Source organism: Anopheles ziemanni, chromosome 3 (genome assembly GCF_943734765.1).
Source record: "Anopheles ziemanni chromosome 3, idAnoZiCoDA_A2_x.2, whole genome shotgun sequence".
Lineage (NCBI taxonomy): Eukaryota > Metazoa > Arthropoda > Insecta > Diptera > Culicidae > Anopheles > Anopheles ziemanni.
Window position 1 is genome coordinate 24,499,071 of NC_080706.1, and position 23,207 is coordinate 24,522,277.

General features: G+C 51.5%; 3 protein-coding genes across 3 annotated transcripts; 2 read left to right on the plus strand and 1 right to left on the minus strand.

Annotated features, from left to right (window-relative positions):
* Window positions 1-456: 456 nt before the first annotated feature.
* On the plus strand, window positions 457-5,506 carry LOC131286336 (E3 ubiquitin-protein ligase RNF13). Its single transcript, XM_058315275.1, has 7 exons — window positions 457-717; window positions 2,481-2,641; window positions 2,721-2,812; window positions 3,091-3,290; window positions 3,408-3,606; window positions 3,694-4,243; window positions 4,450-5,506. The coding sequence occupies exons 1-7, from the start codon at window positions 577-579 to the stop codon at window positions 4,955-4,957; spliced, it is 1,851 nt and encodes a 616-aa protein (XP_058171258.1). The 5' UTR covers window positions 457-576; the 3' UTR covers window positions 4,958-5,506.
* A 1,396-nt stretch (window positions 5,507-6,902) lies between these two features.
* On the minus strand, window positions 6,903-8,009 carry LOC131286850 (dehydrodolichyl diphosphate synthase complex subunit DHDDS). Its single transcript, XM_058315854.1, has one exon. The coding sequence runs from the start codon at window positions 8,007-8,009 to the stop codon at window positions 6,990-6,992; it is 1,020 nt and encodes a 339-aa protein (XP_058171837.1). The 3' UTR covers window positions 6,903-6,989.
* A 688-nt stretch (window positions 8,010-8,697) lies between these two features.
* LOC131284386 (bromodomain and WD repeat-containing protein 3) lies at window positions 8,698-21,874 on the plus strand. The gene is made up of 12 exons (XM_058313241.1): window positions 8,698-9,009; window positions 9,277-9,335; window positions 9,454-9,483; window positions 10,509-10,568; window positions 12,813-15,144; window positions 15,202-16,612; window positions 16,691-16,876; window positions 16,948-17,221; window positions 17,309-19,669; window positions 19,721-19,929; window positions 19,984-20,257; window positions 21,009-21,874. Exons 1-12 carry the CDS (start codon window positions 8,967-8,969, stop codon window positions 21,828-21,830), a joined length of 8,061 nt encoding a protein of 2,686 aa, XP_058169224.1. The 5' UTR covers window positions 8,698-8,966; the 3' UTR covers window positions 21,831-21,874.
* The last annotated feature ends 1,333 nt before the right edge of the window (window positions 21,875-23,207 follow it).

Here is a 23,207-nt window from a genome sequence, read left to right on the forward strand (position 1 = left end):
TAACAAAGTAGATCGACCCCAGTGTTCAATCTCCAATATAACCGATCAGCAATAGCAGTGTGATTCACCATTCCAGCGGAACCGTTTTTGAATTTCCGCACACTGAGGATCATCCCATCGTCTGTTGGTTTAGCTTCATCCAGATCATCTTCTTCGTACCTGAAATCGTCAACTGGAAATATTAGAAGCCCCTGGTCACAAAAAACAACGTGTGTTTCGATGAGCTCTTACAGCGTCCCCGGACAATCAGACAACGCAGAACTCACTCGATGGTACCGGAAATGTTAGCCACTCCTCTAGAGCCGGACAGAGGCACTAGATAATTGTGGATTCTCCACTTTCCACCAGCCCCAAGAGCGGGCGCCAGAGCAAGAAGAGGAAAAGCAGTAAACAAACACGACCGAAGGGACCGCTCGTATCCTGTCCAACCCCCGTGTTGGGAGGGCAATCAGCTGGGGGGTGCAAGCCTATATATAGCAAGTGAAGATTCTTGCAAAAGGGCCGTGTACCCACGTCTACACGGAGAGAAGACAAATATAGTTCCGAGAGTACAGAACCTACCGCTCGCTTGTGATAATGACGGGACAACGGTTACCGCCGCGTTCTGGGTTCGTCCACTATCAGGCGTTCGTGCTGCTTGCGACGATAATGCTGATGCTGCATCATGCACCCGCCGCCCGCGCGGACATTCTCGTCTATCAGATGCTCAACGATCAGGTAAAGTTCAGCCACCGTTGGCCCCAAAAGGAACAGGGACGTACGCTCTCGTTTGTCCTTGAATCGCCACAAAGCTACAGACCGTCTGACATTTCCACTCAGCACTTGGGGGTGTTAAATTTCACCTTGGTTTAAGACGATGGAACTTCTTGTTGTAGAGAAGGCTTTTCGTACCATTGGAGTACTTCCTGTGAGATAACAAGTTTGTTTCATAGCTGCAATTTAGGCCGAACGGCAAGTGCTACCTCGGCGGAAGAAGTACTAACATACTCTCACTTGGTAATCTGATCCTGGAAGCGCTGCTGACGTTTCTTATCGGTATGAGTTTTTATCAGTAGCTTCATCATCATCGGGAACACTCGGTTCTGCCCCTCTATCGGTCACGGCAAAGCCGCGGAGTCCCTGTTTTTGCTAACGATCGCAAATATAGCAATGGACCACCCTTTTTTTATCTGTTTTTTCTCCTCTTTTCCTGAAAACTAAAAACGTTTGATTTTTCTGCATTTCATCGTCACAAGCGTGTGTTGCTAAAAGCATGTTCAAACTGCCGCGGTATGTTAGCAAAAATCTCTCCATGCCTTCCGTTTTTTAACGATTCAGCAAAACATCGACAAAACAGCCGGCAACGCAATGGTTCGAGTGCCGTTTCTCGATGCGATTCTATGTTTATATTTGCCACCATCATATTTGCCCCCCATGTTCGTGACGCCCCACTTACGACGGTGGAAGCTGTTTTGTTTATTTCAGTGAATGATATTTCTTGCTCAAAAGGCGGTACATCGTATAGTGATGTTTATTTTGCAAATTTTTTGGCTCTCTGGCGAACTGCAGCGATATTGAGACAAAAGTTAACATTTGGAAGCGAATTTGTGTTACAGATTTTAAATTCAAATGGCAATACTTATATTTGTCATTCATGCTAGGTCCCGACCGCGATCATTTCGATGATTAAGTCAAGCAGATGCCAAGTATGCTGAAGACGAATTTCTGCTCTTTGTTAAACACAACTGTAGATCTTCTTCATATTATCTATTTGTTTTAGTCTTTTCCCTACAAAAGCCTTACAACGGCACAATCTAATGCAATCAAATTGGTTATCTCGTATCCTGCGTCCCATCGAGCCTTCAAGTGTGGTCCTCTTTCCTGCTCATGCCGCGTGTTGTATTTGGATGGACTGGAAGGAAAACAGTGATCCGACGGTTGACCAGCTGGCCCAAATATGTCCAAAGCCACTCGCGGATGACTAAGGTCATCAGACGGCCCGCGTACGCCTTTCCGTGTGCCTGTGCCGCTCATTTAAGAAAGCCGGCACACGTTGCCACCACCATTCCAGTACGATGGTGATAATGATGTCGATGTTTGGGTTGTTTTTTTTCTGCTTCTTTTCTCGCTACATGTTGACATTCGTAATCTCCTCCTCGGTTGGTGGAGGCTGCCAATCTCTGTGTGTCGTTGATACAACAGCGTAGCCCCGTGCGCATTGCAACGTTTGCGACGGCCTTTGGCGCATATCAGCAGCAAATGTGGTTTTACTTTTAATAACCGTCTTTTTGATAGTAACGCATGGTGTGTGCCGGTGGAACTTGCCATGGGTCAGATGCTGATGCGTGATCCTCGCGGGGGGGTGGTGGAGAGCACTCCATTTTCAATGTGATACGGGTGGCCTCCGTCCATGTTCGACCTTCTTTCTTACCCGCCCGTGCTAAAAGCACCATTCAAGGCTCGATTACCTAATGTTACATTTCGGGTTTTTGTTTTGCCAGATAATCGAGGAGTTCCGCGACCTACCGGGAACGTTTGGGGGAGAAATTCCCGACACTGGCATGAAGGTCCTTGCAGACTGGGCCGATCCACCTGACGGATGTACCGAATTTCATCGGAAGCCACCAAACAACAGCAGCAAATATGCGGTGGTTATTGCCAGGTGGGTAACTCAAGCGGATGGCTTTATTAATCTGAATTTTCATGTATTGATGTTTTGATATTTCGCAACTGTTTCCCAGGTACAACTGCTCATTTGAGGTGAAAGTGCGGAATGCCCAGCAGGCAGGTTACGCTTTGGCCATCATACACAACGTTGGAAGTAATGATTTGGGTAGGTATTTGATGCATCCACAGTGTCCCATCAAACACACACAGGTTTTGTACCCTGATTGAAGAAAGCATAGTGCGGCTATATTTATTTGTTGTATTTCAATCTATACTATTCTTCTAAAGAATACAAACCAGTATGTAGTCAATGTTCATCAGCGCATTAAAAAATGATTTCGGTAACCATACTCTTGGTTTCACATTTTCCACATCATATTGAAAACATAACTTCCGCTGAGATACTGAACGTTTTTAAACAACTAATTTACATACCCTCCGTAGAGCACATGTCCGCCAGCCACCCGCAGGATCTGATCATCCCGTCGGTGTTCGTAGGCGAAAGTAGCGGCCGGAGCATCATCGAGGCGTACACGTACGACCATGACTTCGCCCTGGTCATTACCGACGACATTCCGTTCAACATCAGCAACAATCTGATCATCCCTTTTGCGATCGTTGTCGGGCTCTGTTTCATCATCATGGTAGGTAGCCCGGTTCGGCCGGGATAGTTGTTTAGTTTCCGGGTGTAGTGGGAGAAGGTTTTTAGTTGTTGATCTTTGTTTTTCGAATGCCCGCCCAAATGTACTGATTCTTGCTAGCGCGCGTTACAGGTGCTGTTCATGATCATTCGCTGCATTCGGGAGCGTCGCCGTACGCTACGGAATCGTCTTCCGGCACGCATGCTGAAGCGCATCGGCATCGTAAAGTTCGCCAAGGGCATGCAGTACGATACGTGCGCCATCTGTTTGGATGATTTTGTTGAGAATGAACGGCTGAGGGTGCTACCGTGCCGCCACGGTGAGTTTTGTGATACGTTTTTTTTTTTTTTGTTGGTTACGGACCCGCTAAAACTTCTTGTTGATTTCCTCCTTCTTCGTTTCACAGCCTACCACGCGCAGTGCATTGATCCGTGGCTCACCAAAAACCGGCGCGTCTGTCCGATCTGCAAGCGAAAGGTGATTGTGCGCGGTGAACGTCTGCAGCCACGGCGCCGTTGGCCCAGCGACAGTATGTCCTCGTCGGATCCAGATGAAACGACCCCACTTCTGAACTCTACGAACGAAAGCAATCAGCAGGCGGCCGGGGTTACTCCACCCGCCACATCGTCTTCCAGCCAGGCGCAGAACGGCCCGACCAACGCGGACAACTCCTCATCGGCCGGTGTCATTCAGACTTCTCCTCGCCGTACCGCACACGATCAACTGCCGCAGCATCAGCAACAGTTGCAGCAAAATTCTACACCAACCAGCCACGTGGTCAACGTTCTACCGTCGGACGACGACGATGAACTGTTGGACGATCGGAACGTACCGAACGCACGCTGGCTCGGTCGTGGACGACCCGGACCAGAGCAACAGCAAGAGCCGATGAATGAGTCACCGTACAGCCCGATCGGTGACGAGGCTACCTTATCCCGTTGGCAGCGATTCAAAAGGTACAGCAAATGTTATTTAGTTCAAAATGCTATGAAAAAGACATTATACCATTGCTTTACTTTGGACTTTACAGTTCAAAGTACATTACTTCGACAAAATGTTGTTACAGTGAAAACGTTCTGGCGAAAATGTTCCGAGAACCAAATTCCCATTGAAAATCAAAATATTAATCCCAACGTACGGTGTTTCATTCTTTCGCTTACAGATTGTTCACACGTACAACCGTGGAAAACGATGCCGATGAGGATATTGATCCCGAACCACCGTCAAACCAACCACAAACAACACCTGCATCGGCGACAACCGCAGCCACCGGTCCCGCCCTCATCGGCAACAGCAACAATATTCTCAACGTACATCTGGCCGGTTCATTCCACGGCTCGGAGGATACCACCGACGACGAGCTGCTCGGTGCGATGAGTCGCGATGTGGCAAAGCGTCGTCAGTTCCGGTCGGCTCCGGACATGCCCTCGACCAGTACCGTCGCGTCCAGTGCTGGTGCCCCCCGGGTCGGTGTGGCCGCGCTACCGAATGAAAATTTCAATCCCACTGTACAGATTCCCGACTATTTGCATCGGATTACGCTTCCCGCTGGGCCCGGAAATGGTGGACCTGCACGTACCGGCGGCAGCAGCCGTGGCCAACCGAGGCGGAGCCGCAATCGGGGGCGTCCACATAACGGCGGTGGCGGCGATGGTAGTCACATCGTTTAAACGGCAAACGACGGCTAGTTGGTGGGTCGTTTTTACGGTGTAAGTGGATCTCCTACGAGGATGTGCAAAAGTTCCCAGCAACCGGCGGCGGAACACAAACCAAAGCAACGGACGGTGATCCGTTTGTTGCGCAAACAAAGCAACGGGCGGATTTTTGTGCGTGCTGTACTTGAGATGGCAAGAAGGGTAGAAAGCAAAAAGGAAGGGAAATTTAAAACGATTGTACCAGAAGTAAAAGGCGACCATATTGCTGTCGCTGTAACACGTGATATAAAATATGCATAAGAGTCATATTTGGAGCCGACCAGCAAAAGATTATGCAAAAACAGCGCGGCCGTAAAGCGATCACTCGAATTTTAAGCAAACATTGTTGTGCCGCGTTTGTGTGCTGTGTTTTTTTCTGGCTTGCGGCGGGCACACGAGCAGGTTGCAGAGTTCTCCGCGGGTTCCTCATTTGATGCACCTTATTACCTTTAAAAGTATAGTCATTCGTATATTATCATCATTATTACTTTTTTGTTTTGTTCGTTTGTTCATTTTACTAACCGGAACTGATGAGCCACGGCAGGAGATGAAATGAGAGAGTTTGAAAGGTGGAACTGGAATTAAGTTGTTCAGCGTAGCGTTACGTGCATTTTGTTCCCCTCATTGGCATTGGTGCAAATTCAAAGCGATCAAATATCTATAACACGCACGGTAGGACGTAACACAGCGCTTTTCTGCTGTTATGAATGTGATTGGCGGAGATTGTTTTATGTTGAAGGCAAACAAACGAGGCAAACACGTTGCGCGCGCGTATGCGTCAGTTTCAATGGGAAAGAGAATGTGTACGTGTTCAGTTTTCCTGAGTTTCGTTTTGCTACAAAATTATTACAATCTTTCCTGAATGGTCCTTTAAATATTTTAGCTTTCCTTATTTTACCACAATGGTGAATACATATTAGTAGCAAATAATCATAGCATAGTTCTACGTAGGTAAAACCAAGGACAACACAGGAACAGAATGAAACAAAAACAAGAAATGGGGTTATATTTGTTGCTAGAACCAGAGTCCACACTTTCAACCACCCGCCTGCTGTATCCATCCACAGATGTGTTTTACGCGGAGACCAGAATTGGTAGAATAAAAAGTAGAAGTGAATCGTAGCAACCCCCTTAAAAAAACGACTCGAGAAGGCGACGATAACAGAAAATGCAAACGCACGTGTTCTAGCTATCATCGGTTTACTCTAGGGGGTGGTGGGAGAGAGGTACCCCCAAACGGTGCGCAGTGTTAGTCGATGGAAGCGTAGCGAAGGAAGATTTCTTTAGCTTCCTTCGATAACTGTTGATTTTACTAAACCAACGTAGTGCGATGAGGATATTGTTCAATGTACGTTACTATCGACGTTAGCTAGCGATGAATATACTTTTTCTTACGCTTTAGTACTAATATATAGCAAGGGAAAGAAAATCATTGCATGGTGTGTCCTTACACTGCGTTCACATACGGGAGAGTTCGACTCGATCGATCCAATCGTGAATGGATGTTAACAGTGTGTACAGTACTATCGCACCGACTGGATTTGTCCAAAGCGCCCATGGAATGCGTCGCAAGTTGCAAGCTTCATCCTCCCCTCTAGTTGTACATGAAACGTTGCCATAAATGACGATGGAAGAGCATCACAACCATAGGAAAGGGAATCGAACTGTCTTACCGCGAAGCATGAAAAATGGATTAATAATAAAACGAATAGTTGAGTAAAACTTGGTGGTTATATTATGCTTTCTAAAGAAAGAAACAAGTGTATAATAAACTAAGTTTTCTAATTTCTTTACACACACAGCCCAAGAGCATAGAGTTTTGGTCGGTAAGTTAGACAATACGAAGCGCTTGGGAAGTTTCGATACAAAAAAAATTGAAACAAGATATCATTGTACATTTCGCCACATTTTCGCACTGTGATTGTTTTTTTTTCCTATTTTACTATATGTAACACATATGGAAAATATAACAGAAATTCGTACACTGGTTCCTAATTACCGAATAACTTTATTGTACACCCATCCCCCGAGCCAACTGTATCAGCTGATGTTCCTCCTTTTGTTCGACGTACTCCAAAAAGCGGCCTATTCGTTCTGTTCGCTTCCCGCTCGTATCGGCCCCGTCCGGGCATCGGGCGTACGGTTCGCTGGTGAACTGGTCCAGCGCCTTCCGCACGTCCTGCATCCTCCAACGCACCCTTTGATAGTAGAACACCGCTCCGAGCAGATGCCAAATGGTAAGCTCGGGCCACAGCGTTTCGGTGAAGTACATCACCGTCGACGTCGACTGCCAGAGCAGGAAATCACTTAGCCTTACTTCGCCCGACGTGCGCACCAGCAGATCCGGTTCGGCGGAATACTTCGTGTACAGGCAGCGGGTCAGCAACTCCTCGCTAACGTCCTCCGGCTCGAGCTTCCCATCGCCGACGGCTTCCGCGATGGTGCGTATGGAATGTGTGATTTCGTCCCGCGACGTGTAGGCGAAGGCCACGTTCAGTGTGGCCTTACGGTTGTGGCGGGTCAGTAAGACCGCCTCGGCAATGTTACGCTGTATGTCCGGTGCCAACAGGTCCCAGTTGCCGATGATGCGAATGCAGATGCCTCGCTCGTGCAGCTTGTCCCTCTCCGCCAGCAGCCGTTGGAATTTTTCCCGCGCCAGATTCATGAGTGTGTCAACCTCCTCCTGGGTGCGCTTGAAATTCTCTATGCTGAATGCGTAGACCGTCACCTCGCTGATGCCGACCTCTAGGCACCACTGGAGCGTTTCCGAGAGCTTTTCGAACCCCGCCGAATGGCCTTCGGCTTTGGCAATGTTGGCTTTCTTGGCGTACCGCCTGTTGCCGTCCATGATGAAGGCGACGTGCGCTGGTATGGGGCCGGCTTGAAGTACGCGAATAACCCATCGGTGGTACCACTGCAGATTGCTCTCGCGAACCCATGTCGACCCCGTTGAAGAGTACGCCGAAGTCAACGAGGACGAGGAGGGGGATGCACAGCTTGAGGTGGATGGACCTTCCACAGGAGCCATCGCCTACAATGAAATTGCGAACATGTTATAACAGGGCGTGGGTCGAAGGAAACCTCAGCCGGTAGCTTACGTTATACGAACTAAAATTGCACTACTTCATTGGATGGAAAACCTGCTAGGAAATCGAAAGAAAAGCTGTGAGCTGTTCTTTGCCGATTTGGAACTCACATGACAGCAAATTGTTTTGAAAAAGCCCGGTGAAAATGCTACACAGTGCAGTAGCATTTCAATATTAATTGTCAAACGTACGCTGAAATATTTCACGCCCCTGGGATGACATTTTTCCTCAACGGAAATCTTCGTTATAAAATTATTTTTTCTTCTATACTATAGTTAGATAACTTTAATTATGTATTTTAAATAGTCAACGAGACAAATGGAAAGAATTGGCATCGTATAATTATGTTGATTAATTTGTATTCCATTTCGTCAAAAAAATGTTAACCTGTAAATTGAGTGACGTGAGTTACGCGCACCCGTAACTCAGCAAAAATCGGGTTGCCTAGCCAGTTGCTCGAACAAGCTCGTCGAGTCAGACGCGAACTAGGCAGTGCTCCGCGTAAAAAGTGTTTTTCTTCTACAAAATTCTACATATTGTACTACAATTTGCTTTTGTGGCATCTACCGTACATCGTTGAACGTAGCAATAGTGGTTTTCTGTTGGTTACGTGCCGGAAAACAACGTGAATAAACGTTTGGAAACTTGCATATACCTTCTTTCCTCATACGCGAAGGAATCGATGAGTTGAAGAAGTGTGCGTGTGTGTGTGCGCGTTTGTGTGTATGCGTGCTCGACTCGGGCAAGAATGTGTGAGTGTATATTACCGTTCGCGAACAACGAGATCCGTTCTTCGAGTTCAGAAGTTAAGTAATGGCGGATGTGTTCCGCAGTTGGTTCCCGAAAAATGCACTTTTCTACTAGCTTTGACTGACTGTGGTGAATAAAAGTGTGCGAAAATGGAAAACCGAAGCTTAATGCAAGAAAACAGCCTAGTACCAGGTAAGCTGACCATACCGAAGGGCAAGAAAAAGGCGAACCAAATAGCCTCGCCTCGGACACGCTTGCAGCCGTGACTCGAGCAGCTTTCGTACCGAGGTCGATCCAGCTCGCGCGCGCATGTGTGCGGGTAGCAAAACGGAGCTAAAGAAAGAAAGGAAAAAACATAGCTCGGAAGGAAAAATCCCGTTCAAAACACATTTCGTTTCTGCATGCGGGGGAATAATTTTATAACTTACATGATTTTTAACTACCACCTCTCGTTCGCAGAACTTTACTTCCTCATCTCCAAATTCCTGGCCAATGGACCACTGCGGGAAACGGCTAAGGTAAGTGCGCGCCGTAGTCAATGTTTTTCCGTAACCATACTCGAACTAATCAACACAATTCGTTCGTTTTGACGTTTCGGTTGTGTTTTGGTCTGTTTTTTTCTTTCCCACCCGACAGGTTTTGGTGCAAGAGTTGGAGCAGCTAGACGTAAGTTTTTCGAGACGCCGTTTTGTTGTCATTTTCTCGATATCCCTCCTCGCTTGTCCTCCGTCCCCCTCTGACCAAAGCAGCGACGCCTGCTACGAACAAAGATACCCTACACTGTGTGCTTGCGAGAGTGTGTGCGAGTTTTGGTATGCTTCTGTGGAACACGGTACGATTCGATTAACGATCCAAAACATTTCGATTCATGGAAATTGTTCAAATTTTTAACCATTCAAATGTTTTTACTTACAACAAAATTTCCATTTTTAGTTCCTAAGGCTCGATCGACACCTTTCGAGGTCCCCGTTCAAGATCGCTCCTTCTTAGAGCTAATGTATGGCAGTACAGATTTTGTTTCTTTTTACTCTGACGTAGTAATCATCGAGCACGTGTAGTCTCTCGATTGCCGCCGTTCCCTTCCTTTCCCCTCCCCGGTCGCCCGGCGGCGGCTATGTTTACCGGCTAGCGTCAGGTCAATGCCTCGACAGTGCACCCGGGCATCGTCTTCTAGCGGGGAACTCCCGGCGACGAGTAGCAGCCCTAGTTTGTAGGTAGATGGACACGTCAGACGAAGACGACATTTTTGAAACGCGCGGGAATCCCGTCGTCATATCGACCTTGACCTTGTCCTAGTTTAGAGACGAGCCCCCTCTTTCCTCTCTGCTCAGGGTTGAGCCAGGGTAGACGAGTTGTGTGTGTGTGTATATGGATGTGATTATGGTTTTGAGGATTCCTATTATGCAATACCCTGTTGCATATGGACAATACCCCTACCCGCTCCTACACCTTCCCCTCCCCCTAGGGTCATCCTTTCCCACAACCTTCCTTACCTCCCTATCTATCAGCTGCCGTGATTCATTCGACCGCTTCCGTATCTTTCTTCCTCTCCCTTCCCATCCTGTTGGTTGATTGGCATCTCTGTTGTTTACATTCGTTTTTGTTTTGATTCTGATCCATCGACTCCCTCGCCGCACCTCCTGCTGGATGGACACCTACCCCGCCAACAACCCCGTCGCAACGCCATACAGATATTACCACGCCGACTCGATTGGACTGGACAGGAGCATCGGCAGTCGCTGGAGGAGTTGGTAAGTTGAAACTTAGAAAAATTGGCAAATTAATTGTTGTGAGTCATCGACACGTCGCAGACCCCCCGTCATATCCCCGTTTCCCCTGGCACACGGTGTGGCCACTTACGCACACTATCAGACGCGAGTGCGCGATACGACAGTGTATCGTTAGCGCGGAGAGTGGTGGTGTTGGTGCGCTCGCTGTCGAGCACTTTTCGCCCTCGGTAAAGAAGGTCGCTGCCACCCGAGATGGTTCGGCACTTCCGGGCAATCCGGATTGCCGGATTCCGGATGTTCGTTGAATATTCCGAAATCTGGACAGTGAAACAAGGAAGAAAAGAAAGGTCCGTTTTTCAACTCCTCGAGTTTTTTTTTTGTAAAGGACACAATCAAGTAGCCACATGTTACGGTTCAAGATCAGCACACCCGGTAAATCGGAACATCCGGAACCGGGTTGGCCCCGGACGGATTCCACCACCACCCTCTGTTCTAGGACCGTCATTGTTCCCAGCCGACTGTCCGCCATGTTGGATTTCTTTGTGCTATGCGCGGCCATTCCGCCTCACTTTTCACAACTCGGTTTGCCAGAGGGGGGCTCCAATGTCCACAGCAGACACGGTGCGGACATTTGATCCGTCCGACGGAAGTACGTACCTCTCCACCCTTCCCCTTTGGTCCACCGACAGCTGCGACCGTCGCGTATCTCGCATCGCAGCGATGTCGAAGCGTACGGGGAATAAGCGCTAGCACGCACACAAGCACACCTAGAGCTACTTCGCATTTGTCATTTCATCTCCTCGTCGAAGAAGATGATGTTGGAAGTATTTTGAACAGTGAAACACTGTTTATTTACATAAATTGCGTGAATTGATTGCATTACTCGCATTCAATGCAATCCGAAAGGTACGGTAAGAATCAGCAAACTATCAGTATAGTCTTGACGCCATCGAAGAAGATGGAATATAAAGCAGTTTAATGAATATTAGGGTTTGAAAACTCTTTTAAAATAATTGTTGTCATTTTTAACAACATTCTCACAATGAATTTCTTTTCCCCGCTCTATGCTGCACTTCCCTGCTAACGACCGTGTATGGTTGCGGAAAAGGTTATTTTTACGAAACAAGTATTGCATACGCGCCTGTGTGAGTGACCTGTTACCCACACAAACATGGTCGACCGTCGTGGGTTTTTTTTATGTGTCGTCTGACGGCTCCGGGGAGGTTTTTGAAAATGTTTTACTATTTCTACCGACGTTATGCTGATCAATCCAGGTCCCCCGGGCAGAAGGTGCTAGTCGTCGTCATGTACACAAGTTAAACCTTGCCATGAGATACGGCTAAAGAGGGTATCGGACAGCAGGTGAGCTTGGTCCCCGAGATATTGCATCAAAACAAATGCGTGCTACTTCGGTCCACCCTTCGACGACGTGAAGAAGCTCACGATGTTCAGAAGCAGTGGATTTGTTTACAACAAGACACCGTAGGAAGATCGAAAAAATAATGAATGAAACATGATCGGGGCCAACATTTACCCGACGCAAAAAGTATTGCCCGGATGTTGCCGTTCCACCCGAGCCTTCGCTGTGAACCGATGTTGGGTTGGAAATGTGAAAATTCGATGATTTTTCCAACCACATTTTGCTGTGGTGCACTGTTTTTCAACCCCGTATTCCTCGAGCGAACAAATTTCATCATTCCGTCGATTTACGGCGCACGCAGCGATAGGCACTAACACACACATAGCCGTACGCTTCACGGACGTTGCGATTTCTCGAGCACTTATACGACGTACAGCATATTTTGTGTGTCGTACGAGATTTCAAATTGAGTGACCGTCGATGTGTTAGTAAAACTGCTCGACTAGCTGGTGTGGGTATATCGCTTGACGAACTAGAATGGGGATGTTAGAAAACTTATAAATTTGATGATATTTTAATTTTTACTTCAAGTCTTAAGTATAATTTGTTTTATTATTCTCAAGAAATGAGTTCTGGAAATGATTTATGAAATTTACAAACCGTTGAAGATATATGTCCTCTAGATGATATAATGTTTAAGCCAGTTTTGGAACCACTCAAATTTGTTTGTTTTTGTATTAACGACTTGTTTAACTTGAGCTTAATATTGGGATTTAAATTTAATATTCTGTCTTTATATATTGAAAATTTTCAATACTGTTTTAGAAAACAGTAAAACATAATCGAACGTAACTTTACTTCAAAATAGTATGTTTAAATAACCGCTTTTTTTTGCTTTATTTTAGGAGCGAAAATATCCTCACATTGGACCGCAACACTTGCTGGAAGTATGTACGCGCATCGGACCACTGCTGGACAAAGAGTTACCGCCTGCCGTCTCCGGTGTGCTCTCGGCGCTCGGTGCAGGCCGGCAGAGTCTGCTGCGTACGAAGGAAAGCGTTTCCTGCCCACGCCAGCTGGTCGACTACTATACGCGCCTTCACGATCGTCCCCTCAGCGATGTGCTCAACCGGAATAACACCCACAACCTGGTGAAGGTGCTGTATGGGCGGGAGAGTGCGGGTCCGCTGACGCGTCGCCAAGCGGTGCCCACGAATTTCTACACCAAGCAAACGCTGCAACGCCGCACGCTTGGCCACCTGTCCGCCGTCTACTGCGTGCTGTTCGATCGCACCGGAAAGTACATCATCACCGGGGCGGATGATTTCCTCGTCAAGCTGTGGTCCGCCATCGATGGGCGGCTGCTGGCCACGTTCCGCGGCGCATCGGCCGAAATCACCGACATCGCTATCAATCTCGACAACACGATGCTGGCGGCCGGCTCACTCGATCGCATACTGCGCGTGTGGGATCTGCAATACGGTGGCCCGATTGCGGTGTTGTCCGGGCACACCGGCATGATAACGTCGGTGAACTTTTGCCCATCGCCCAAAACCGACCTGCGCTACCTGGTTACGACGAGCACGGACGGGTCGGTGGCGTTTTGGGAGTACAGTACGCGCGCCGGCAAGACGACATTCTGCTCGAAGCCAACCTCGTACCACGAGAAGCTGCGGCCGGGCCAGGCACAGATGATTTGTGGATCGTTCTCACCCGGTGGCATCTTTCTGGCGGCCGGGTCGGCCGATCATCACGTGCGCGTGTACCTGATGTCGGAGGACGGGCCGAAGCGTATCCTCGAGACGGAATCGCACGCTGACACGGTCGACTCGATCCAGTGGGCCCACGCCGGGCTGCGGTTCATCTCGGGTAGCAAGGACGGGACGGCACTGGTGTGGCACTTTGAGTCGCAGCAGTGGAAATCGATCCGGCTGGCCATGGGTGACCGGCTACCGACCTGCCCACCGCCCAACCCGGACGATAACATCAAGCTCAAGGTGACGATGGTCTCGTGGGACAACACGGACAACTGGGTCATCACGGCCGTGAACGATCACACGATCAAGGTGTGGAACGCACACACGGGCAAGCTGCACCGCGTGCTGCGCGGTCACACGAACGAAATCTACGTGCTGGAGTCGAACCAGAAGGACTCGGGCGTACTGCTGTCGGCAGGGCACGACGGTCACCTGTTCATTTGGGACATCGTGCAGGGCGTTTCGATTGCCAGCTTTGTCAACCGCATCGACGACCATGGCGATGGAGGCATTTATGACGCGAAATGGTCGCCGGATGGTACGATGATCGCTGCCACCGATTCGCACGGACACATCCTCATGTTCGGGTACGGTTCGGGGCACGAGAAGCTGAAGCAGCTACCGCAGGAGCTGTTTTTCCACACCGACTATCGTCCACTGATCCGCGACTCGGCCCTCCACGTGATGGACGAGCAGACGCAAACGATGCCCCATCTGATGCCACCACCGTTCCTAGTCGATATCGACGGCAATCCGTACCCGCCGGCGTTGCAACGGTTAGTGCCGGGTCGTGAAAATTGTCCTACGGATCAGTTGATTCCGAATATAAGCGTTGGCAACGAAGGAGAACCGCAACAGCAGCAACAGCCGCAGCCACCACAACCGGTTCAGCAGCAGGCACAACCACAGCGTGTCCGGGGCGCGGATGGAGCTTACTCGAACATTGACCGAATGATCGAGGCGCTGGCAAATAGACGCCAGGGGGGACCAGCAGACCCTGGCGACGAACAGCAACCAGATTCGAACAACGATCACGATCGTCCTCAATGGAACGGTGCGCCCGCTCGGCCTAATAATGCTGCCCAGGCAGGGGCCGTCGCTGGTCCTGCTGCTGCTGCTGCTGCTGGAGGAGGAGGCCCTCGTAACGCACCGGGCGTGCAGCAGCAGCAACGGTTTGGTTCGGCGGCAGGTAACTGGCACCGTACCGAGGAAGGTTTCAAGTTCCACCGGCGCCAGTACGTTCGTCCGATGAGTCACTCAAGTATGGTGAATCTGAAGCAGCGCGTGTATGCCGCCGGGCTGCAGGAGCAGGAAGTGTACCGGCGGGAAATGTGTCGCCGACCGGTCATGATCAACACTGCCAACAACGGAGGAATTGGTGGAAGACAATCGCTGAGCGGTGCAAACAGAAGGGCCGGTGGTGGGGCACGTGCGGGAGGCGGTAGTAGAACTGTAAGACGTGCCAACGGTGGCGGTGGTGGTGGAGGTGGTGGTGGAGGCGGCGGCGGTGGTGCCGGTGGCGGTGAAGTTGCAGCAGCGAATGCAGCAGGTCGGCCGCCTCCAGCGTACCGCACTCGGGCTGTACGGGAGCACGAACCAGCGCATGATGCGGAAGACGATCCCGCCGAGGACGACCACAACGACGACGATTCGTCATCGTCCGAGTCGAGCAACAGCGACTATTCCACTGCCATCGAGGAGAAGCTCGACCTGTCCGGAAGCAGCTCGAGCGACACGCAAAGCTCGGACTACTCGGACTGGGTTTCGCACGAGCCGGGACGAAACCTGGAGCCACCGAAGCGATCGAAGCGAAAGCACGTGCAGCGGCGCGCATACTCTCCACCCGATCCGGACCAACCCGGTCCGAGTAATGCGGCCCAGCCGGGAACTAGCGGTCTGAATGGCACCGGAGCAGCCAGCAGTAGTAGACGCCGGTCGACGAAGGTACGCAAGATTCCGCTGACGCGCGATGGCGAAATACCGGAGCAGTTCCGACCACCCGAGTGGCTCTCGGAGGTCATCCCCCGGAAGGCCCCGTACTACCCGCAGATGGGCGACGAGGTGGTATACTTCCGGCAGGGCCACCAGCGCTACCTGGAGGCGGTGCGGGCCAAGTCCGTGTACAATCTCGGCAACCGGTGCGAACCGTGGGCCACGATGGAGATCGAAGCGCACGAGCGGTGCAAGGTGATCGGCATCAAGTACGAGATCCGGCCGCCCCGCCTGTGCTGTCTCAAGCTGGCCATCATCAGTGAGGAGGGCGAGCTGACGGGGCGCTCGTTTGCCATCAAGTACCACGACATGCCGGACGTGCTGGACTTCCTGGTGCTGAAGCAAACGTTCGACACGTCGGTCGGGCGCAACTGGGGCCCGGGCGATCGCTTCCGGTGCATGATCGAGGACGTGTGGTGGACGGGTCAGATCGAATCTCACAACCAGCTGTCGGCCGACTTCCCCGACTCGCTGTTCATGTGCTTTCGCGTGCGCTGGGACAACGGCGAGTACGAGCTGATGAGTCCGTGGGATCTCGAGCCGATCGACGAAGCGCGCCAGCCGGACGAGGTGGGCGGTGCCTTTCCGGTGCTGCCCGAGGAGCTGCAGGCCACGCTCTATCAGCCGAAACCGGAGGAGTGGCCGCGGGGCGATCGGGACGCTTCCTGCCGGCGCATCATCGCCGGACTGGAGCAGGTGATGGGACTCGCCATCGCCGACCTCTTTCTGGCCCCGGTCGACCTGAACATCTACCCGGAGTACGCCTTCGTCGTGGAGTATCCGATCGATCTGAACACCATCAAGTCGCGGTTCGAGAACCACTTCTACCGGCGCATCACCTCCGCACAGTTTGACGTACGTTACCTCGCTACGAATGCGGAAAAGTTCAACGTCTCGCACAGTACGATCGTACGGAATGCACGCATCATTACCGACCTGTGCTTGCGTATTTTGAGGTTGGTACACATTGGACGAAATATTAGACGTTGATGTCTTTTAACAAACGGTTCTCAACTGCATCTTCCCTTTTCCAGTGATCTCAATGAAATCGACGTACCGGCAGTTTACCATCAGCTGGTCGACACTTACCTTTCGTCGGACTCGGAAACCGAACGGCACCGACCAGGAGGCCCATCGACCAGTGGAACCGCTGGAGCTGGAGCTGGCCCATCCGGGAGCGGTACTTCCAGCGGCCGACGTCCACCAGCCGGTTCGCGAAGGTAATATAACACCGACTAATACCACAAAACGACGATCTTTTTAATTTACTCTCTCTCTTTCTTTTCTACAGATCTCGTCGGTTAGTGCCGGAAGGCGATTGGCGTGTGGACTGCCGAGAGTTGCTGGAGATGATCTGGCAGTGCGACGATTCGGAACCGTTCCGGGAACCGGTCGATACGATCGAGCATCCGGACTACCTGCAGATCATTGACGCACCGATGGACCTGCGTACGATCAAGGAGGATCTGCTCGGTGGCAACTACGAGTCACCGTACGACTTCTGCAAGGACATGAAGCTCATTTTCCAGAACTCGCGCAGCTACAACACAAACAAGCGATCGAGGGTAAGAAAAGGGTCTAATCTCGACAAGAGTTTTGAGTTTAGGGCACAGAATTACCCCTTCTTTAAACCGTAATGTTCATGATTCTAGATATACTCGATGACCCTCCGGCTAAGCACTCTTTTCGAGGCACACATTAAACCTATCATCTACAACTGGAAGCTGGCCCGAAGGCGAGGAAAGGCAAGCAGCAGACGAAGTGGAACCAATGGCCTGGTCGCATCTGCCGGCAGCAACGGAATGGCTTCGTCTGCGTCCAAACGACGGCGTGACGATCATCGGCGTGACGGTGGTGGTGGTGGTCCCGGTCCGAGCAGCAGTCGACGGGCGGCGGCCGCGTTGAACAGTAGCTCCAGCAGTGGAATGAACACAAGCCGTCAGGTCGACGATGATGATGACGATGATGAAGACGACGACGAGGATGAGGACGAACGGCGGCCGGCCAACAGTCGGACGGCGGGAAGCTCCAAGCGCACCCGCAACGGTGGCATGGGGTCGACGCCGGTCCGGCGCGGTGGCCAATCGAACGGTGTATCGTCGTCGTCGTCAAGCCACCGAGACAACAACAATGTGATAGACCCGCTGGCCATACCGGGTCCGAGTAGTAGCCGCAGTAGTCGCGGTGCTGCAGCAGCAGCCGCCGCCGCCGGATCCGGTGGAAACGGTGGTGGTGGTGGTGGTGGCAGTGGGACGCCACGGATGCTTACACGCCGCGGCCGTCGCTCGCAGGATGAGGAGGACGAAGAGGACGAGGAGGAAGAGGAAGCGTCAGCAGCGAGCAGCGGTAGTTCGAGCGACGACAACTCAACGACCGACGATTCCGACAGCGACGACGATGATGACGACGACGATGACGACAGCACCGGGGTGCCGGTGTCGCACCGGGCGGACTACGATTCGGGGGAAATGTACGATCCATACAAGCGCCGCAGCAGCAAGGCACGGCCGAAGCAGAAGAAGAAGAAAAAGGTCCGCCGAAAATCGCACGCCGTCAGCTCGACGACGAAGCGGAAGCGGCGCCCAGGAGTGGTCGGCGATTCGCCCGCGACTGCGGCGGCGGCGGCCAGTGGTAGTAGCTCGCGACGAGCGGCGCCACCATCGGTACGTTCCGTGCGGCAGGATCTGTTCGGCATCGCCCCAGGGCCATCGACACAAGGTGGCGAGCATAGCAGTTCCGCGATCGCGGGAAGCTCACGATCGTTGCGCAACGGTGGTGGTGGCGGTGGTGGTACGTCGGTGGTGGGTGATAGTAAGCCAAAGACAGCGGCTGGGAGTAAGCGACCGCGAAGAAGTGTACGGAATCGGATGGATACGAGCAACGACGAAGACGACGACGACGCTGATGATGACGCTGAGGGAGATGCTGACCGCGATGTGAATGGAACGGATGGGGAAGAGGAGGATGAGGATGAGCGGAGGCAGTATCGTGGACCACCGGCGAAACGCAACCGTGGTCGGTACGAATCGGATCACAGCTACCACAAGGAGCGCCCGAAAACGGCTCGCATCGTCTCCGACACGGACGCTGAAGAGGACGAACCGCCTCGCTCGACCCGTGGCAGTGTGAAGAAGGCGCAGGCGGAGTGGGGCAAGAGTGAGGACAGTCTCGAGGAGCCAAACAACAACGACGACGATGACGACGACGACGATGATGATGAGGATGATGAAAGTGGTCGAGGAGCAACGGCGCCGGACGCGAACGGTGGACCTAGTACGCGTCAAACGGCCGCATCTTCATCGTCCGCCGCCAATAATAACTCTTCGGCTTCACCTGCACCGCGTCGAATGCGCGTCCGAAAGCTGGTGTCCGATCTCGAGCAGAGTCCGGAGGAAACGAGCAACATTAGCAAACGTGGCTCAACACAACGCGCTCAGCGAGCAGTTGCGGCACGGAATCGTACAACCGCGACGACAGCAGCCAGCAGCAGTAGCACATCTGCGGCCCGTAACAATTGGTACGCCAGTGAAAGTGACAATGAGGAATCGACCGCCACCCAACCGCCGGTGGTGGCTTCGACAAGCAGTAGCTACTTATCGTCACGCTCCTCAACGCGACGTTCGGTTGTGGAAACAACATCGACGAATGGTGCCGGTGGTCCGTCGACGGTGGTGGTACGTAAAACCGTGACCAGCACAACGACGGTGGCAAGTTCTTCGTCCAGTGGGCGAAGGATGCTTCGGGGCGACATCAACGTAGCGGCGGTGACCGCCGCTTCAAGCAGTACGCCTCCTCCGCACACGGTCGACCATAACTACGGTGAGCCGGGTCCATCGTCGTCGTCCACCTCGTCAGCCGCTGTGTTGGTCGTACCAGGTACCGGTGGGACGACATCCTCCTCCTCCTCCACGGTTGCCCCCGCTGCCCTTGGAAGGACCCGAAACCGCAGCACGATGCTATCGCGCCACCAACGTAACGCGGACGAGCTCGATCAAGGTGTGCCGTTGGCAGCGGTCCCCGAATTAAACGACGAACAGCAGCAGCACGGTCGACGCGTCAACGAGCGTCGTGTTGCTGCCGTCGAAGATGAAGATGATGGCAGCGAGGACGATGATCTCCCACTGCGCGCCCGAACTACTTCGTCCCGTGCTGCCGTGGGAGGTCCATCGGCAAGACAACTGCGCTCCCGTACCGGTGGCACCAAGCGGAAGGCGCGCCTCTCTTCGTCCCACGATGAAGATGAGGCCGACGATGATCGGGGGGAAGATGTTGAGCAGCAGGAGGAAGAGGAGGAGGAAGAAGAAGCGCCGATGGCGGATGCCGACAGTGATTCCGACGATGACGACACACCGCTCGGTCACATGATGGCGGGCAGCTCCTCCACCACCTCCACGTCGAGAACGCGCACCGGAAGCCGCGCGCAAACGGCGGCAGCGACGGGGGCGGTAAGAGGAACTCCGAAAAAATCCGGTGACACTGCGCCGCCACCAGGATCGTCTTCGTCGTTCGGCACAAGACGTTCGTCGGCATCGTCCGCGTTGGCCAACACGGCGCATCGGACGCGGCGGAAAGAACGTTACACATCGGACGAGGATTATGAGGTGAGTTGGTACGGTGGAATTGTGTTTCATCCTTTCGGCCAAGATCGGTTCGGTTAATAGTTTACACATTGTTTAAAAACACACTTGGATTATGTGACAGATTTTAGCTACAAATAAGTGCTTCTCGGTGCGAAATATTGTGTCAACGAGGGAACCTGTTGCTCACTGTGATATGGTAATGGACGAAATTACGTCCGATGGTGGGTCCGAACCTTCTACTAGGATATGCGCTGAACCTCAATTGCTTACTCATTAGATGAAATATAAGGCAACGGAGGGGCATTTGGCCCAACATATCATTTTGTTCCAAGGACATAAATTATCAAACTGGTTTCAAATAACGACGTACCCTAACCTGATGTAGCGCATAGAAAATCACTCTACAATATCATACCAAGTTTATCAATATATGATTGATACAATGTGTTGAACGAATCTTTTTGTGCTGATAATGTGACCAAAAATGCTAATTTTACCATAGAAAGTGTGCAAATATGCCCAACTTTGCTGGCAGCTCATGGAAGTAAACAAAATTAATTTAACTGTCAAAATTATTCCGGCTATTATTGCATGGTATGCTGGGATGGCTTTTTACCGAGCTTGCTTTCGAATCGGAATAAGCTCTTCTAGCAAGCGAGATCACTGTTAAAACACTATAATATTCATGTACCATGCTTTCGCGGATATCACAGCTCCTTGAACGGATGGTGTAAGGCAGCATATCTAATTTATCTTTTCTTTACCATTTCAGGTTCCCGGTACGTCGAGTGGAAGGTCAACGCGCAAGTTAAAGCGACCCCGGTACAACGAGGAATCCGAAGACGACGATGATGATGAAGACGTCGATAGTCGTCGGCGCCGTGAGCGAGGCTCGAACAACCATCGAACGCCGCTACGCCACAATGCCGCCCGCCACCAGCCCTCACGCCGCTACAATCAGGCGGAGGAAGATGACGACGACGACGAGGAAGGGGACGACGATATTGCGCGCGTGCTCGCGAATATGCGGCAACGTTCGCGTCGCGCGGTGGGCGCGTCCACCGACCACGGTAGTACCAATAGTAATAGTAGCCTTAGTCAAAGGGTTGTGGTGGGTTCGCACCACCATCAGCACCCTGCTGATGCAAGCACACAGCAACCGCAACAGCAACAACATCATCATCATCAACCTCCGTATCATCCTTCTCGCCATCAGTCGGCAGCCAGCGGCAGCAATCATCATCATCATCATCGGCACGGTACCACCGACGAAACTGAGGTCAACCACACCGACGATGGGGGCGGTAGCAGTCTCCGAGCGCATCGGTCGAATGGTCGTCTGCAGCGGACACACAGTAGCAACTACTTGGTGGAGGAAAGCGGTGGTGGTAGTGTGGAAGTGGCGGGTCCATCATCGGCGCGGTCCTCGAGAACGCGTGATCTCCGGCAGCAGCAACAACAACAGCAACCCGACGACGATGATGATGAAGATGACGAGGAGGGCCACGAAGATGAAGCCGCATTGACCAGCGTAAGCAGCCGAGGTCGTGTGCGCCGCATGAATCCGCACGTACGCCGGATATTCCGTGAATAGTACAACGCCCCGGAAGCCTGCCGTTTCGTCGTCGAGGAAAGCGAAAACGAAGACGATGACGTGGGCGGGCAGGAGGAGGAAGACAGTGATTTATCCACATGTCTCAGCAGCAGCAGCACGGACAACGACGATGCAAGCCGATCACTGTACTACCCACCGGCGAGGAACGAAACCAACAACGGGTTGGGGGAAGAGCGGACCTTGGAGGAGGAAGATGAGCTGGTGGTGCTACAGGAAGCCAACAGCACGGCAAGCAGCCTCGACGTCCAGGTGGATGACATCATCTACGACATCGAGGACGTGATGATGCTTTCGGTGGCCCCTCCGGTGGCCACCAACCGGGACCGAGTCGAGGGGGAAGGAGGAGCGGATCTGGAAATCATTCTCGGAACTTAGTAAACCCGCACAAAACATTCGGGGGCAAAGTGAAGAAAACATCGAGAATCGCGGAAAACAAATAAAACTACATTTTTGTAAGACTGATTACTAAAAACAAATGCTGCGCCAGCTGAGTTTGTGGACGAACCTCTGTGCGTGTGCGAACACACATAAACACATACGCCGTGTGGGTCGTCGTTCCAGGGGGAAGGAATCGTCAAGAGAAATTGCGAACCGGAAAACCAAACACTTTTACAGAAGACACGTAAGATACCCTTTCACCGTCGCGTCGCCAGGCGGGGAATGGGCTTACAGCGTATTTTTCCATCGGTCAGCTCGAGGAAAGACCATTGTATAAATGTAAAGCAGAAATAAGCAGAGCGTACCCTCTGCATAACGGATAATGTGTGCGAAAAGTAGCGCTGGTGGTGGACGCTGGACGGTGGTGTGGCCATCACGAGCGTATCGACGGCACTCCTTATACCCCCTCCCCTTCATTAGCAGATAGGAATTTAGATTCGTAAGGAACAGCTTGTCGCATATTATGATAAACAATTAGCAACCGATTTGACTATGCGTATAAGTGGTACAGTAAATAAAATTAGATTTGAAAACTAAATTAACTATAACAAGATAGCACGGTGTGTTGTGTTTTGGGGGAGGATTTAATATTGAGAAACAGTTTGACGACGGCCGCAGGATTCACGTTGGTTCTAACGCCCTGAGCGGGCAGCTCACTACGCCTATTGTTTTGCTTGTGTTTGAGATCCTTATCAAACTTGTTGTACTCGTATATTTGTTTTCTAACAACTAGGTATAACGGCCCGGTTACACGGGCCCATGTTGATGAAAGGGGAATTTGCATTAGAATCTACTAAAGTTGTGGTAAAGCCTCAGTCCAGTTAAAAGATTGAACCTGTATCAAACTGAGAGAGGCAAAATCCAAATCCCGGTATGAGAAAGATAATCTGCAGGCCATTGCATATTTAAAAACCGTGT